The 17511-nt window shown below is 32.7% G+C and overlaps 2 protein-coding genes across 2 annotated transcripts; one reads left to right on the plus strand and one right to left on the minus strand.

Annotated features, from left to right (window-relative positions):
• The first annotated feature begins 8350 nt into the window (after positions 1–8350).
• On the plus strand, positions 8351–12593 carry LOC117930243 (lysine histidine transporter 1). Its single transcript, XM_034850799.1, has 8 exons — positions 8351–8471; positions 10261–10418; positions 10519–10902; positions 10985–11378; positions 11455–11560; positions 11649–11740; positions 11837–11905; positions 11995–12593. Exons 1-8 carry the CDS (start codon positions 8445–8447, stop codon positions 12091–12093), a joined length of 1329 nt encoding a protein of 442 aa, XP_034706690.1. The 5' UTR covers positions 8351–8444; the 3' UTR covers positions 12094–12593.
• A 1603-nt stretch (positions 12594–14196) lies between these two features.
• Positions 14197–15401, minus strand: LOC117930244 (TLC domain-containing protein At5g14285). Its single transcript, XM_034850800.1, has one exon. It carries the CDS (start codon positions 15221–15223, stop codon positions 14465–14467), a length of 759 nt encoding a protein of 252 aa, XP_034706691.1. The 5' UTR covers positions 15224–15401; the 3' UTR covers positions 14197–14464.
• Between the last annotated feature and the right edge of the window lie 2110 nt (positions 15402–17511).

Below are 17511 nucleotides of genomic sequence, written 5' to 3' on the forward strand. Positions count from 1 at the left end.
TAAATTAACCTATTTAATAATAGTGTTGATTAACCTGATTATAGCAGTGACTTATTTTACTCACATTTGATTCATTTAAAATTTGATTTTGAATAAATACATCAATTAAGTTACAAACATGTCAGTTTGAGATGATACTCGTATTGACTCAAACAAGACACTACTAAAATTGATTATAAAAATGAGTAGCTTGACACATTATTTGTTGAATAATTAAAACATGTTTGGGTTCATTCTTTTAATCTAATTATTATTCATGTCGTGTTTAAATCGACCTATTTAATCAAATATTTAAGTTCTGATGCGAAATGAACATAAGTTGCCGATGTTTGGGCCTGGTCTAGCACTGGCTGGTCCTAGCTAAAACTTTGGGTTCTCAAAGTCGAAGCTCTCAAGGGCTCTTCTCATCTTCTTCGTTTGGGGCAAGCATGGTTTCACCACCTGTGAACCCTACCGTACCATCATCAAAATTCAGTCATCAATTACTAGACAAAGAAAATTTGAGAAGATTAGAAAAGTTCCTCACCACAGTACAAAACAAAAAGGATAAATCGGTAAATAGAATATTAATAAATAAATCATCTCCATTCCGTTCTCAAGGATTATAAGTACATATAAATTACGACTTTTTTTTTTTCACAAAAACCATGGATTTAATTAAAATTATGTGCCTAAAAATTATTTAGATGTGGAAATACACAAGTGAGCAAATTTCCTACAACATTTAGAGTTACATAAACCCTAATAATATAGATTTAGAAAACAAATTGAGTAATAAAACAACCTTGTTATGAATTTTTATCAATTTCGAAGATTTAGAGTGTTTGGGTTTCCCACTCTGATTTTCTAGTCAACTATTAGATAAATCATTGGGGGAAACCACTTTAGGTGCTTTTGCTTACGACAACATCATGAAGGGATAAATGAATTATTGGCGTTTTTATTATCGATATGCTTTGTGGGGAGTTGGGAAGGGAATGGCAATGGGAGAGGAACAAAGAAAGCGATTTTTTTAAGTGGTTGAAAGGGTAGAAGTAATAGAACAAGTTCATAGCCTAGCAATTGAGAGCAAAGAAAGTTGATGAGTTGTCATGGGGATGGAAATGATAAAAGAAATAAATAAGTTCATTAAACAAGATGTAGGGCTAGAGAAAGCCGAGTTGTCGGTGGTAGAAAAGATAAAAGAAATAAACAAGTTTCTAATATAAGAGTTGGAGGAGTGAGAGGAGGAACAAAGAGAATTAAATTGTGATAGTGGTGGAAATGGTAGTAATAACGAAAGAGCTTATAACATATGAGTTAAGGACAAAAAGAGTTGAATTGTCAAAGGTTATGAAAAATGTAGAAAAACAAAAAACTTATAACCCAACATTAGGGTCAAGGAAAGTTGAGTTGTCGATAGGGAAAGGAATAGAAGTGGGGAATGAGTTTCTAAGATAAGATGAAGTACGGATAAAGTTAAGTTATCACAATTGTAAAAGTGGAAAAGAAATGAATAGGTTCATAACATAAAGTCAAGTATGAATACAACTAATAACAAATAAAGTTGAATTACTGATAAGCAAAGGAATTTAGTAATGAATAAATTTATAACATAATAAAATATAAAACCCCTTAAAAATAAAGCATGATGTAACAAAGTTAGAATTTAGTTAAATTTGATATTTAACTTTAAATCTCAATATTGCAAAAATGAACTAACAGTCGTCTACCTAGCTAACATTTAGAACTAAATATCACGATAAGCTTTAAAGGTTCATTTCAATAGGAGTAAGAATAAAAACAATAATGAGATTAGGACCACTCTAGGTTTAAACTTCTTAGTATCTCGTAATATGATCTCCAAGGGTCTCCTCTTATCCTCTCCTTGGTGCCCTTTTCCCACTTTTCTTGAATGCAGCTAGTAGTTGAGGACCACTAATGAATGTCTCTTGCAATAGACCAAATAATCATATTTTCCCTTTGTCACTTAAACATTGGTATATAGGACATCAATTTCAATCTAGTTAGGACAACAAATCTAATGGAAAACAGAAGTGTTGCATTTTTGTCAAATCATTTATAATCACCATTGGTTACCTAAAAGTGTTTGGTTTTATTAATAGACATCCATTTTTTGCGCTTCTAATGCTAGTAAATATCTTATCTCGTTTTAGTGTTTTTTATTAAAAGTCTTTTTTGTTAATAAGAAAGTTGATATTTCATTTATTTCACTTATGATGATGTTTGCGAGAGGAATGAGGCATGAATGAGTCTAGGGAGTCTACAACCCCGTTTGAGCTAGAATTAAACCACTTTTGTCAAGGTAACTGAGGTACTTGAGTTGATCCTCCTAGATGAACCCTTGCAAACAAGGCTAACATAATGACCACCAATTATATTACCCTCATGGTCAAGTTGAGAGGTTAAGAAGTAAATGAACTTTAAATTAAACAAGACTTAATGTGTTTGATTTATTAACAAGTTTAATAGTTTTTAAAAATAACTTGAAACTCAAATAATAATCTAATTAATACGATAAATTTATAAATAAATTTCATGGAAACATGAAATGTTTTTAACCTATTTTTAATATTTTAAAAAATGTTTTTTAAAATAATTTTTATATCTAAGACTTTAATATTAATCATTATACATATTTGTATAATTATTTTTAAAAAACAAATGAAAACAACTAAAAGATGTTATTTAAAAATATCATATTTTGTGTTATTAAAAAAATAAAATAGAGAACAGTTTTATCTGAGTACGGAATGTATTTTCGGTTTTTTTTCCTTGAAAAATAGAAAACTGGTATTGAAAAAAAAAGTGGTCGAGCAGACCCGGAGTCTCCGAGGCGTGCTCGCTACCACAATGAGAGAAAAGCCAAGAGGCCCGTGGACAAAATAATGGAGTTGGAGTCTTGTGCTTGGATACTCCAAAACTTGCATACAAATTATTGCTGTTACATTAAATAACCCTGCAATAGAAAAATCTTTAAGTCGAATTAGCTGTAACCACCTCCAACAGTCTGCTGGAAAATGATGGAGATATTTTCATGGCATTTTCTCGGAATCATCATGCATTGACTCCCAAGTTTTGGATGCTTCCATGCATTTCACATTATGACTCAGCATGCCGGGAATGGGCTTATGATTCTTTCATCAATCTCCTCACTATTTTCCTCTTTTTTTTTTCAATTTAAAAAGATGATATAATTGGAAACCTAATGAAAATATGACTTTTTTTTTGTTTTGTTTTTTCATCCAAAAGATGATATAATTTAGAAAAAAAATATTTAATAATGATAATTTTTGAATAGTTTTAAAACTCTTCGAAACTGTTAATTATCGCATCAGGTCGAGTGAGTGGATTGGAATACCCAATATGTCTTGTCAAGTACCGTTTTACTATGCCCACTTCACCCCACTTTACCCTCTTACCTTTTTTTTAATGTGCTGGTTTGCCTTTTTCCTGGATTTTTTATAATTGTACGGTAAATTTAAAATTAATTTTTTAAAATGTCTCTGGAAAGACACTTTACATCATTTTTATATAAAATGATACATATTTAAAAAAATTGAATTTACATTGAAGATGTCTCTTTCCACAATTTTTATATCAATAACACACGTTAAAAAAATTTGAATTTATATTAAAAGTGTCTCTTCAAGAGACATTTTTTATAATTCTACAAAATCGAATTTATATTAAAAGTGTCTTTTAAATAGACATATTTTCACAGTTTTCATATCAGTTGCATAATAAAAAAAAGGTGAATTTATATTAAAGATATCTTCTTAAGACACTTTTTTTACAATTTCACAAAATTAAATTTATATTAAAAGTGTCTCTTGAAAAGACACCTTCAACAATTCTTGCATCAGTCATCCATTGAAATAATTGAATTTATATTAAAAGTGTACTTTCAAAAGACACGTTCCACAATTCCATAAAATTAAATTTATATTAAAAGATTTTCCTTCAAGATACACTTTTAGTATAAATTGAAATTTTTTTGATAGGTGACTAGTATAAAAATTATGGAAAGTGTTTCTTCAAAAGACACATTTAGTATAAATTCAATTTTGTGGAATTGTATAGACTCCTTCAATGTAAATTCAATTTTTTTCATGACTGACATGAAAATGATCAAAGATGTCTCTTCTAGAGACACCTTTAGTATTAATTTGATTTTATGGTATTGTGGAAATGATATTTCTTTAGTATAAATTCAATTTTTTTTTAACGTGTATGACTAATAAAAAAATTATGAAAAAGTATTTTTTGAAGAGACATCTTTAACAAATATTCAATTTTATGGAATTATGGAAGGTGTCTCTTCAAAAAACACTTTGTGTAAATTCAATTTTTTTATAACATTTATGGTTGATATGAAAAATATAAAAGGTGTCTCTTCAAGAAACACCTTTCAAAATGACAAAAAGTATCATAGATTTGAAATTATTTTTCAAATTACCATATTTTAATAATTATTTTTCAAAATATCATTTTTTAAGAATTATTTTTTTAAATAGCCGTACAAGTTAAGAAAAAAAAAACCCTTTTTCCTCATCTTTGAGGCATGACAGCCCCATGCCATTGGATGTTTGTCTTCCCTTTCACACACCACCATCAAACTATTGCTTACATATTCCCGCATCAGGGTGATGCTGCCCTGTGGAAAAAAAAATTCTTTCATGTGATGTAACTCCTATACATTAAGAAAGAAAAGTTCGTTAAATTTCAATATACATATTCTCTACGTAGGTAAATCCAAACACAATCTGCCATACCTTCAAGTCAATTTCGGGCATGTCATTTTTATACTTAAATGCCATGTCTCGCAAGCCTCCAACCCTTGACACAAGCTCTTTGAAATATTTGCCACCAGCCCTTGTCACGGACAATTATTATTAGCCTTCCCACATTAAAACTTCAACGGGAGAGAATTTTCCTCGAACGGTTTCGATTATCCTTTCATTTGGACTTCGATGCTCGATAGACACACCTCATTTTAGTCCCCGCTAGTTTCGAGGATTTTTCCTTTGATTTTGATATGGACTTAGCATTAGATGCCGATAACAGTCCACTTGCTTCGCGTGTTAACCCTTGGCATGATAATTGAAAATAATTGAGCCGAATGTCACATCTTATTTCACGTACAATACGGAGTGGAGAAAATTTGCATAAAAGCTTAGAAAATATCTAAGTCCATGAAATAGAAATACGACAACTCAAGTCGACAGCATGAGTTGGGGTCAATTTTGGACAAACCATGATGGGGCAAGGCCTAAAATTTCTTTGCGCAAATTCAAAAAAGGAGCGGTGTGGTTCATGGCGTCTAGCATTGACTGGAACTCTCGAGTCTTTTAAGTCTTCCCGATACCGTTGTGAAACTTCCACATTGTTCATCTTGATGCAGGTGGATGAATTCCACTTGGGTGATGAGCAGCTTTCAAGTTTCAATCAGTGGGGCATTGATTTAGCTGAGAGGAGTCCCACACTCCACGATCAGTGTGGAAGAACATGGCAGCTTTAGTATAAACGGGACTTTTTGGTCCTATGTGACGGTTGACCGTATTATTATAGACAAAAACTTTATTCTAAAAATAAAAAATTGGATTCTTGTAAAGTTCGTGCAGATTCTGAGGATGGTACGCTGCTTTATCTTAGAAATAAAGGTGTGTGGAAAGTCAACCTTCTCGTTTGTAGCTTCTGCAGCTGGCCATTTGTGTCAAAAGGAGAAAATTTTCAAAAAAAGCCTTCTGGCTGTGAAATCAAATTCAGCGGCGTAGAGTTTCAAATTCAGCATGTGAATGGATCATTGATTAGTACTTAACCCAACTTTTAAGGTTTCAGACTCAGCGATTACATCTCCTTAACGGGTCACCAAACCCAAATTAATTATTAAAGATTCAAATTCTATATTTGAAATCAATATTTTATTCAAATTTTGAAGGAAAAATGGATTGTTGGTGTTTGTTATTTTATCTAAATAGAAAAAATTAAAATATTAATATTAATCAATATAATTAAAGTGAACTTGTTATTAATAGATTTGATTTAATTATATTAATTAATATTAATAAATTACTTTTAACTTAATAAAAAAAGTCAAATAAATTAATTTTTTTATTAAATTAAAAAACAAATATCAAAGAAAATCACTTACAAATGATACGGAATAGAAGTAAGACTATAAAAGTTATGTATCGAATTTCAGCAAGTAAGACTATAAAAGTTATGTATCGAATTTCAGCAAGACTGATATCACCAAATAGTCCAATTCTCTTATCTTTATATCCTCTCCATGTTCCAAACAAATTAAAATAATAATAATAAATAGCAAAATTCAGTGGGCAAATCTTGTAGGTAATAATATTTGACGAAGTCATAGCAGAATTTTGAAAAAAGACAAATGGAAAGAAAGTCCAAATGATCCGGGTATAGATCAAAAATAAAAAATAAGCCTACGTGTAGAGATTGAAATGGAAATTTGGCACAAAAGCTATCATAAATTACATTTTTTTATTTTTTTTTTCATTGAGTTCCTTTCGGATGTAACCAAGCAAATCTTCCCTTAGAAAGTGGAAATGGGAAACCAAAACGGAGGGGGACAGGAGGGTTGCGGAGGTTTCCGGCGGTCAATGCACCACATGCTGAGGATTTAATTAATTATTCAACAAGTCCAAAACGTGGGATTGGTTTCTATGGCACATATTTTAGAAGCAAAATTTTCTTTGGTGGCACTCAAGGGGCTTTGATAAGTTGTTTGAATAAATGAAATCATATGTAATGTTCCATTCACATGCCACGATTTTGTACGTCATGGGCTCGGCACCAAATAGGTTTGTGATTGGCCAATTAAGCTGATTGACACGTGCAACTATGCCCATTTTAATCTTTGGCTTTTTTTCTTTTTTCTTTTTTTTTTCCCTTTTTTGGGTTGAAAAATTAAATGAACAATATTATATTAAAAATCATTTAAATCGGTATCCACCATGACCCTTGACTCTAATATCAATTTTGGATTGAGCTTTAACCATCATAATTATTCTAAGAATATTATTTTGATGACCAATTCACGAGCTTAAAAGTGATACTATTACAACCTAATAGATATATTAAAACTTAAGGTCAGTAAATTTTTACATACTAATTTTCGATAACTTATTTAAGTTATCAATTTTGGATTGAGCTTTAACCATCGTAATTATTCTAAGAATGTTATTTTGATGACCAATTCACGAGCTTAAATATGACACTGTTACACCCTAATATATATGCTAAAACTTAAGGTTAGTAAATTTTTACATACTAATTTTCGATAACTTATTAAGTAAAATTTTGAAAATTTAACAAAAAATTGGCATTGAGGGATTTAAGTAAAGGTGATAACTAAGTAGTAAAAAAATCTGGGATGTGTTCAAGACTCGTTTGGGTATTACCTTGTTCTATCCCCTCTTATCTCAATTATATATATAATTAATTTACTCTTTATTTTCCTATTTTTAATATAAATAATAATAATAAAATTACTTTTAAAGTACTCAGAATATTGGTACTATGCTGCAAATTTCAGGACTAGCAGGGTCATTATCACCTCAATTCAGGTACAGTAATTAAAAAAAAAAAAAAAAAAAAGATTAAGCCCTAATCACAAAAATATCTAGTATATTTTGATTAACAGTATTATGGCAACCGGCAGATTCCATGTTACACGAGAACAAGTGTTTCATGTCCCATCATCTGTAACTTTTGGCTTAGGTTTGGAATCTGGTTGGAATGGACTAACACCAACCTGTAATGCGATTTCAAGAATACAGCCCATCAAGGTTTTCCCATTTCTACTACAGAACAAGACTTCAAAAATAAAAAGAGGAAAAAAATGATTGGTGGGAATTTGAACTCCCAGACCAGAATACAAAACTACAATAACCTTATCTTTAAGCATAGAGTTTTAAATTCAAATTTTTGTTTATTGAATGCGTACAGAGTTGGGATCTTCACCCATGAAACCACCCCCCCCCCACCAAAAAAAAAGGTTGAAAAATGAGTTGAAATTGATTAAGTAAAGGGCAGCAGGAGGATGGGGAGGAGAATTTTTTTTTTTCCAGCATAAGAACAGGGAAGCTAAAGAGCTCTGGTTGATTCGAATAGGGTTTTTATTTTGATTAAAACGGCCGGCTTGAATTTGTCTGGGTTGAGGGAATTTTTATGGGTGTGGCCAGCCTATAGCCATAAGCTTTTTGTCCTGACAACGACTTTGGAAAGTCAACAGAGAGGCGTCACCTTGTGAACCGCTGGTGGGTGTGGGTTCACCCCCACTGGAGGACACGTCTATTTAAATACCACATCCTGGTTAATCTTTGAAGACCATTCTTCTCTCTCTTCGTGTCTTCCTCTTCTTTTTCTCTCTATCTTCTCACATTTCGGCAAATTTTCGAAGTTGCAGTGCAGCCATGGGAACCCAAGGTCCACCCACCAGTGTGAGTTTCCTTCTATTTTCTCTCTTTCAATTCCCATTCTCTTTGCTTTTGGCTGCCTAGATTTTGTGGTTCTGCTGTCTTTTTGTGAGTTCCATTTAGATGTGGTTGTGATTGGTTCATGGGAAAATACTGGGAAAAAGATAAATTTGGGAGCTTTTTTATGTTGTGAAACCTTTATGTCTGAATCTGGTCGGATGGGAGGATTAAGGGTCATAGAATCATATTCATCTCAATCAAATAAAGACAACTAAAATCCTTCCCATCTCTTTAAACTTCCATGAGTTCTGCAAATAACTTGATTCAACTGCTTTCAATATTTTCCTTTTCTGCTTCTCTTCCTTCTCATAATCCAAACATTTTGACGCTTCAAGAAACATGATAGAAATCATATCTGGGTATTCTTGTTGCTCATCCACCTTATCTTCTGGTGTATTTATTTATATTTACTTTATTCATTTTCCATTTTCATAAGATTGAATATATGACACCGTTTCAATTACGATCCTTACAAAATGGAAAGAGAAAAGGACAGAAAGCCATCAAGTTGACCGCATGACCATGACCGTACCTGAACCCTCAGCACAAGGCTTAGCTGTTAAATCATATTAACTTAACATACAATCTCTGGAAGTAGAATAGTGTGAGGATGACTTTTCCACATTAATCTAATCTAACAGGCAGGAGGAACCATCCTCGAAGCTGTAGTTAACATGGCTGATAATATATATGTCAGAAAATATCTTAGAATTCATGTGCCTGCTACCTACTCTTGTTGACTTATTATGAAAGTTAATGGGTACAAAAGTGAACCCGCAAGTTTGAAAATTAAGATTTATCGTCTCTGCAGGGTTGGTTGATGATATGGGCAACTACTATTTTTAGGTACCTAAAATGGGTTTTAGAAAATTTATTTTTTGCTATAATTGTTGGGGGTTTTGTTTTGAAAAAAAAAAAAACAGTTTTCAAAATAAAAAGTGTTTGTTTTCTTTTTTCTTTTTTTTTTGGCTTTTTACTTAAAATAATTTATTTTCAGAATTTATGTTTTTTGTTTTTCTACTTATTATAAATTTTTTATTAAGTAAAAATATATTATTTTTTTTAATAGAAAAAATATTTTTTTATTTTTAATACTTAATAAAAATAAAATATTATGAAAACAAAGAATTTAATATTTAACACTATTACATATTAAGATTGTATTTAGAATTAAATAAAAAAACAACCATAGTCTAAAACCTTTTATATTTTGCAGAAGAATTATTATTTCTAAAAAAATATATATATATAGAAAGTATATTTAAAAGTCACTTGAAATATCAGGTTTCTTAAGATACAAAATTGTATTTTAATATTTTTCTAAAGGTATTTCCAAGAAATTTTTGGAATGTATTCCCATTCATGGGTTTTGTCTTTTACATGATTTTCTCGTTCTACCTTGAAAATGGTTTGAGCTGTCTTTTCAAGTGGATGTGTGTTAAAAAGTGGTGGGCATGAAGAGTGGCCGGCCAATGGGCTGACAGGTCCAAGGTCTAAGTTGCATAGCACGTGGAGGCCTTTTCCACGAGAGATGACAAAAAGCCTTCTCCAAAAGCGTGGGGATACTCATCCCACTACCGAGATTCGTAGTGCTCAATTCCCTCCAAACCATGATGGCATGATATCATCCTTGCTTCACCCACTACCAAATGAAACCCAACAAAAATAAAATAAAATTGAAAACAAGTCTTGAGAGTCGCCATGGAGATTGAATTTTCTGTAAATTGATGTGTCGTTTGATAATCAATGGCAGATAGATGAAAAATTAGCAAGGCAGAAGGAGATCGACGATTGGCTGCCCATTTCTTCCTCCAGGAATGCAAAATGGTGGTATTCAGCATTCCACAATGTTACTGCCATGGTCGGAGCTGGTGTCCTCGGTCTCCCTTACGCCATGTCCGAGCTTGGATGGTATGTCTTTTGTGTCTTTACAAGAGATAGTTGCCTTATTATTTATGTCTGATTCCATTTGATTAAGGTTGAACATAAAAAAAAATATTGATCTTTTCAGGGGTCCTGGTGTGGTGATAATGGTGCTATCATGGATCATTACTCTTTACACACTATGGCAAATGGTCGAGATGCATGAGATGGTTCCTGGGAAAAGGTTTGACAGATACCACGAACTGGGTCAGCATGCCTTCGGCGAGAAGCTCGGCCTCTACATTGTGGTGCCTCAACAGCTTATCGTTGAAGTGGGCGTAGACATAGTGTACATGGTGACCGGAGGAAAATCACTGAAGAAATTCCATGACACCGTCTGCAGTACCTGCAAGCCGATAAAACTTACCTACTTCATCATGATCTTCGCCTCTGTTCATTTCGTGCTCTCCCATCTCCCCAACTTCAACTCCATCTCTGGTGTTTCTCTTGCAGCTGCAGTCATGTCCTTGAGGTACCAATTGATCTTATGAAATGAAACTGCTGATCCAAGTGTGAGCCAAACATAATAACATATTTGATGTTTTGTGATGCAGTTACTCTACCATTGCTTGGGGAGCTTCCGTGGATAAGGGCGTTCAGGACAATGTGGAGTATGGCTACAAAGCCAAGTCCACAGCAGGGACTGTCTTCAACTTCTTCAGTGCGTTGGGCGAAGTGGCTTTTGCCTATGCTGGGCACAATGTGGTCTTAGAGATCCAAGCAACCATACCTTCTACACCTGAGAAGCCATCTAAGGGACCCATGTGGAGAGGAGTGATTGTGGCCTATATAGTTGTGGCTTTGTGTTACTTCCCCGTGGCTCTAATTGGATACTGGATGTTTGGGAATGCGGTGTCAGACAACATTTTGATCTCATTGGAGAACCCTGCATGGCTTATTGCTATGGCCAACATGTTCGTGGTCATCCATGTTATTGGAAGCTATCAGGTGCTGTTCCAAACCCCCCTAATTCAGTCGTCTCAAATCTTTCCTCCAACTCATGGTTTTGTGTGCCTTCATGCAGATTTATGCTATGCCAGTGTTTGATATGATAGAAACCGTCTTGGTAAAGAAACTGCATTTCAAACCCAGCACTGCCCTTCGGTTCATCTCTCGGAATATATATGTTGGTAAGTATTAAGGATACTTCCCTATCAACTAAGATATTGCTGGGATTGTGGTCTATGGCATTAAAATCAATGTGTTCGTTGTTTGCAGCATTCACAATGTTTGTCGGCATCACATTCCCCTTCTTTAGTGGCCTTCTGAGTTTCTTTGGAGGATTTGCTTTTGCGCCTACAACGTACTTTGTAAGCACAGGGCTCTTGGCAGATTGTAATTCAATTTACTAGTCCTGCAATAAGGATTCATAATAATGCTTTTGTCACTCATTTTATGTTCCTCAGCTGCCTTGCGTAATGTGGCTCGCCATTTACAAGCCTAAGAAATACAGCCTATCTTGGATAGCTAACTGGGTATGTTCTGACTTGATGTCTCATTGTCCTTATTTCATTTGCTTCAAAATTTGTGTTCCTTTGATCTGATCTTGCTTTGTTGATTTCAGATCTGCATTATTCTGGGACTTTTGTTGATGATTTTGGCACCTATTGGAGCGTTGAGGAACATCATAATCGAAGCAAAAACCTATGAATTCTACTCTTAAACCATCCTCCCACGCCAAAAAAAGAAGGGGGTTGTGAAATCTACAGCAATTTCCCCCCCACCCCCCTGCAGAGAAACATTTATGCAGATGATGATACCCAGTTACAAACAGTGACCAATGGTTTATGGTTGAACAGGGGTTGTGCAGTAATTATTGGGAACTAAATAGTTGGCTAAATACAAAGACAATTATAACAAAATTTCATATAGGACTTCACTGTTTTCTCCATTGCCATGTTCGTGCTAGTGTTTGTACGTTCTTTTTTTGCGTTTGTTTCTGGAAATGGGTTCCGTTGATTTTCATCAGTTTCGATATTGAAATAGGAATACGTAAAGTTGATGTTTTGCCTGAGCGGGCCACTGTCACTGAATCACCTTGAAAGCCATAAGTCTTTTCTCATCTGAAGCAGAGCACGATTGGCATGTATCTATTGTCTGTATTTGAGACAAATGAATATATAAGTTTGCCAGTAAAATACACAACTGGGTCCAGTTTTGAAATCTGCTTGGATGGCTTGCATGTTTTTTCTTTAGCCGTCCAATTATTATCCTTATTTTCTATGGCATAAGTCATGTTACATGTGCATTTATGTCTCATTGCTTTATACGAATGTGGTGTCTTAGTCCCATTATTTATGCTTTCATTAAAGACCCTAGATTTTTTTCTTTTACCCTTTCAACATAGAAAGCAACTCATTTCCTGGTATGCAATGACTTCTAGGGCAAAGCAATAATTTTTCTCCATTGATGGATGATCACTGGCTTGGGAAAAACCTCTATTAGGACTGCTCCAACAAAAAGAAATAAACAAACAGAATATCATCATGTCATCCTAACTCTATGATGAGATGCTCCAAAGAAAATATCAGCCTATGGTGATGCTGTCAGGAATGGGATCAATATCTATCATATAATCCCTGTCAAACTTGCACCTATTTTAATTAAACCAGTTCCCATGATGTTTACTTTTTCTGATCAAGAGCAAAGAAAATATTTTAGTGGTCTTCTTGGATTCATTGGAGAACATGAATTACCACCAACAACACAGTTCATAGGCCATAACTTGCTGTTGTTACATTGTAATAAAATGGTTCCAAATTTTCATGTGGCTTGCAATACAAACCAAAAAAGTTCTAGCTTAAGCTGGTGTACCAATCCAATTATGTACAATACTTGGATTATGTTTCTTTCTCTTGTTTGGCTTCAAAATTTTAGCTTACCTAATCTGGTTTGAATTCATTAATTCCCCATGGGAGGATCTCAGCAGATGATACTTCAGCCAACCTCAATCATCAGTCCACATCCAGAGGAGGTGGACTGCTGCCAATTGCAAAATAAATACAAAGATGAAATGACAAAAAATTATCACAATGCCAAGCATGGCAGCCATGCTAAATACTTAAACTAGGTTAATAATCAATGAGACATCGATGGGTAATTCTGCAATCCTGGTGTTGTATCCTATTTTATTTGATAACACTTGCATTTGCAACCTTCAGAACTTTTTTGTTCACTGTTTGGGGCCAACAATTTACCTAGGATGAGATATAAATGCACATAAACAAGGGATCAAGAGATAAATTGCCAATATTCCATCTCAAATGTCCAGACTACATAGGCTGCCAACTAGGCACATAGCCAGGTTGGATTCAAAGGATGGATTTAATTGCCAGCAAAATAATGACAAGAGGGAGGAAGCAATGCAGGAAATAGAAATTGCATAACAAGCAAGCCAACTAACAAGTTGAATTTTGGCCACTTCTACCTACACATTTGATCATATGTTTCTGGTTGGTCTGCTCCCACCTAGACAACAGACTAAAATTTTTTTAATAGAGATATTCTTTATTCTTTCCTAATTCAGATGACCCAACTGAACTTTTGAACTACAAGTAATGCAGCTCTGAAGATGCTTGCAAGGAACCTTCAGGGAAAAAGTCAACAACTATTGTATAATTGAATACACCCCATTATCATTGGTTGATTACAAGCCAACAACTTTCAAAGGAATGCACCAAAAAGAATAAATAAATATATCCAATTCGATAGCAAACAAACTCCAAAACATGTTCAATCCATGGAAACACCGTGAGGATCATTTGAATTAGAAAATATAATCCCAGGTTAAGTAGAAAATAACCTTCCGATCATATTCATGGCATTCAAAAACTATTCCCAGAATACAGAACTACTCAGATTTGTAAGCTAAAAACAAATGTATTTTCCTAAATTAGAGCCTGCAGAGTAACGGAGAACCAAACTGAGCTTAATGAGTTCCCATAACTTAAAAGCAATCGGGGTAAGTTTTTCACCAATCAAGGTACAATATTGGAATGTAAATAAGCCAAGAGAAGAAGAACCCAATTGATGGCCTAACTTACTTTCTTCTCTAATTTCCGCAATTTGGTTTTCCTTTCCCTATACAACTCAGCCCAAAGATTTGAAATCCAGAGTATACTAACCATAATTGCCGATAAAACAACGAAAATCCAGGAAACCCAAACCCACCTAGGAATCACATGATCAGCGGCCCCACTCAAGAAGAACACACCCATTTTATACATGAACAGCGGCCCAATAAATCCTCTAACGACGGAATAGAATGCATAAAATGGAGGCGACAAGAGCTCATACACTTTCGCCGCAGTCGCCACGTCGGATTTCAGAGCACCGGCGAGCGTCCACGTGTTCTGGAACGCACTGGTGACCTCTGCCAGAACAAGCAAAACGAGTATGGCGTACGAGCCGTGGAAGACGACGTAACGGCATGTGACGAAGACGAAGAGTGTGGCGAGGTGATGGCCAATGAAGAGGATGTCGCTGGGGAAGAAGACCAAGTAATGGCACAGATCCATCAAGAAGTAAGCAATGCTGTAATCGAGCACCAGGCCCTGAAACGCCGTGTTGGGAGCAGCAAAGCCGCGCTGCGAGTCGGCGTAGAGCGCAAACGAGGCCAAAACCACCGCCGGAGTGCCATGGGCAAGAGAGATGAAGCAGCTGGAGGCTTCAGGTCGGATCTTGGGGCTCCAATTTCGGAAGACGACGAAGTAACCAACAAGGTAGATTGCGAGAAACAGAAAGAAGAAAATGGGAAGATTCGGAAGAGAATGAACTAGAGTTAGGGTTTCCATGGAAACCCTAACTGAATTCAATCTGGATGATTTTGAATCTGAAACAGAAAAAAATTAAAGCTAGGGTTTGCAGCAGGGAAGGGGGAAGTGACGGTGGGTGGTATTTAGTATTTACAGAAGAGGAGAAGTATAGGGGACCGTTTGCGAGAGGTAAGAAGCTAAGCTCTGACAGGATTGTACTTATCGAGGATTGAGAGGTCCAAGATGCATATTCCAAACAGGACTTTGTATGTGATTTTTTCCTGGTGACGTTGATGCTTATCGAGGTTAGACTTAGAGAGTTAGAGAGTCTTTAGTTTGATAAGGATTTGAGTTTATAATTATTATTAAATTCGCATAATTGCATTCCTAGTGGGATTCAGCCTTCATCCTAATCATTATTTTTATTTATATATATCAATTAAAAAATAATAAAAATATTTATAAAACAAAAAAAAAAGTCGATTGGAAGATGAATACAATTTGGTGATTTGTTTCATAACTGTTTTTTAAAATAATTTTTAAAAATAATTTTTAAAACTGTTATTTGATGTTTTATAAAACAAAGATCATTTTTGGAAACCTAAAATATTTTTAATCTATTTTTATTATTTTTAAATATGTTTTAAAAATAATTTTTATATTTAATATTTTATTTTTAATTATTATACATATTTTATAATTAGTTTTTAAAATAGTTTTTAGAAAACAAGTGAAAACTAAAAAACAATTTAGTGTTTTCCTATTTTTACTTCTATGATTCTTACCAAATAAACCTTAAGAGTTTAGATTACAAACACTAAACAAATCTAGAAACTTTACAACTTCATCTTAATTGGGTAATTATTATTTTGAATATTTATTTTTAATATAATTTAATAACTTGATGAATATGATAATAAAAAAAATAAAAAATTAGTTAAATAAATTCCATCAAACAAGTCTAATTATTTAATAAATTCTATAATTTTGCAAGGGGGCATGTTGAAACATAAAGTTTCCTTTTGTTTGAGGAGATGGAATATTCATTTATTTATTAAAATTATAAATATGTGAATAGAAATATACCTATTCCTTTTATATTAATATTTTGATCATACTTTTTTTTAATATAATTGATGACTTGATTAATATGATATAAATAAAATAAAAAAATTTAATTAAATATATTCGATCTAACAAGTACTAAATTTTATTTATACTCATTCTTTGTATATTAATATTTTGTTCAAACACATTATTTTTATTTTTTACCTTATTACACAATTTCTATATGAATCACAATTTTCATAATTTACTATCTTTGTCACATTGTACGCTAGTTATTTTCTTCATATCCTAATCATATTTCATGTAATTTAATTGCATTTTTCATACATTTGTTATAGATTATGATTTTCGTACTTTAATACCTTGGTTATATTTTTCGTAACTTGATTATATTTTTATATGTTACTCACATTTTTTATATTTTAATTATATTTTTTTTATACTTCCATTGCATTCTTTATACACAATCTTGGTACAATTATACTTTTTACATTGATGCAAGATTTTGTCTAAATTTTAGTTTACTTTATTGAAAAATAATAATAATTTCAATCCATCCTATTAAATTTGAATTTAATGGAATATCAATATTGAAACATTTGCTATATATATTTAAAAAAAAAAAAAAACGGTTCTTTCAATTTATAATTTTGCATTTGCCTACTAAAATATTAAAAATTGGAACCTTTGCTATATGAAATATAACAAAAAAACAAATTTACAAATATATCATATTTTTTTACTTTTCATTTCCATGAGATAATAATAATAATAATAATTGTTATTTAAATAAAATATTAGAGGAGTTAAAGTATTATTAAACACCTTAACAACCAAAAAAGAACTAAATTTAATTAAAATCTATATCTATCTTTTCTATTATTTAAGATTTTATTTTATATTATATTTTAGAAATAAAGTATATATTATTTATTATTATTTTCAATAACATATGTACATGACACGTTTTTGCATTTTTCTTTTTTTACTAATATATTAACAAGTAATAACATTTTTATTTTTTATATTTATAAAAGGAAAGCCATAAAAAAAATTCATTTATTTAATAAAATTATTTATATTTTACAAAATTCAATAGTAACTTAAATATGTTTTATATAAAAATAACAGGTAGAATAAATTTTAAAAATATAGAAGAATAATTTACTAACTTGAAAAAAATTGTTATCCCTCTTCATTTTCTAACCATAGGGTGTGTACATGTGCAGGCCCTTGAAAGAAAATAGTCAAAATACAGG

This window comes from Vitis riparia, chromosome 14 (genome assembly GCF_004353265.1).
Source record: "Vitis riparia cultivar Riparia Gloire de Montpellier isolate 1030 chromosome 14, EGFV_Vit.rip_1.0, whole genome shotgun sequence".
NCBI lineage: Eukaryota > Viridiplantae > Streptophyta > Magnoliopsida > Vitales > Vitaceae > Vitis > Vitis riparia.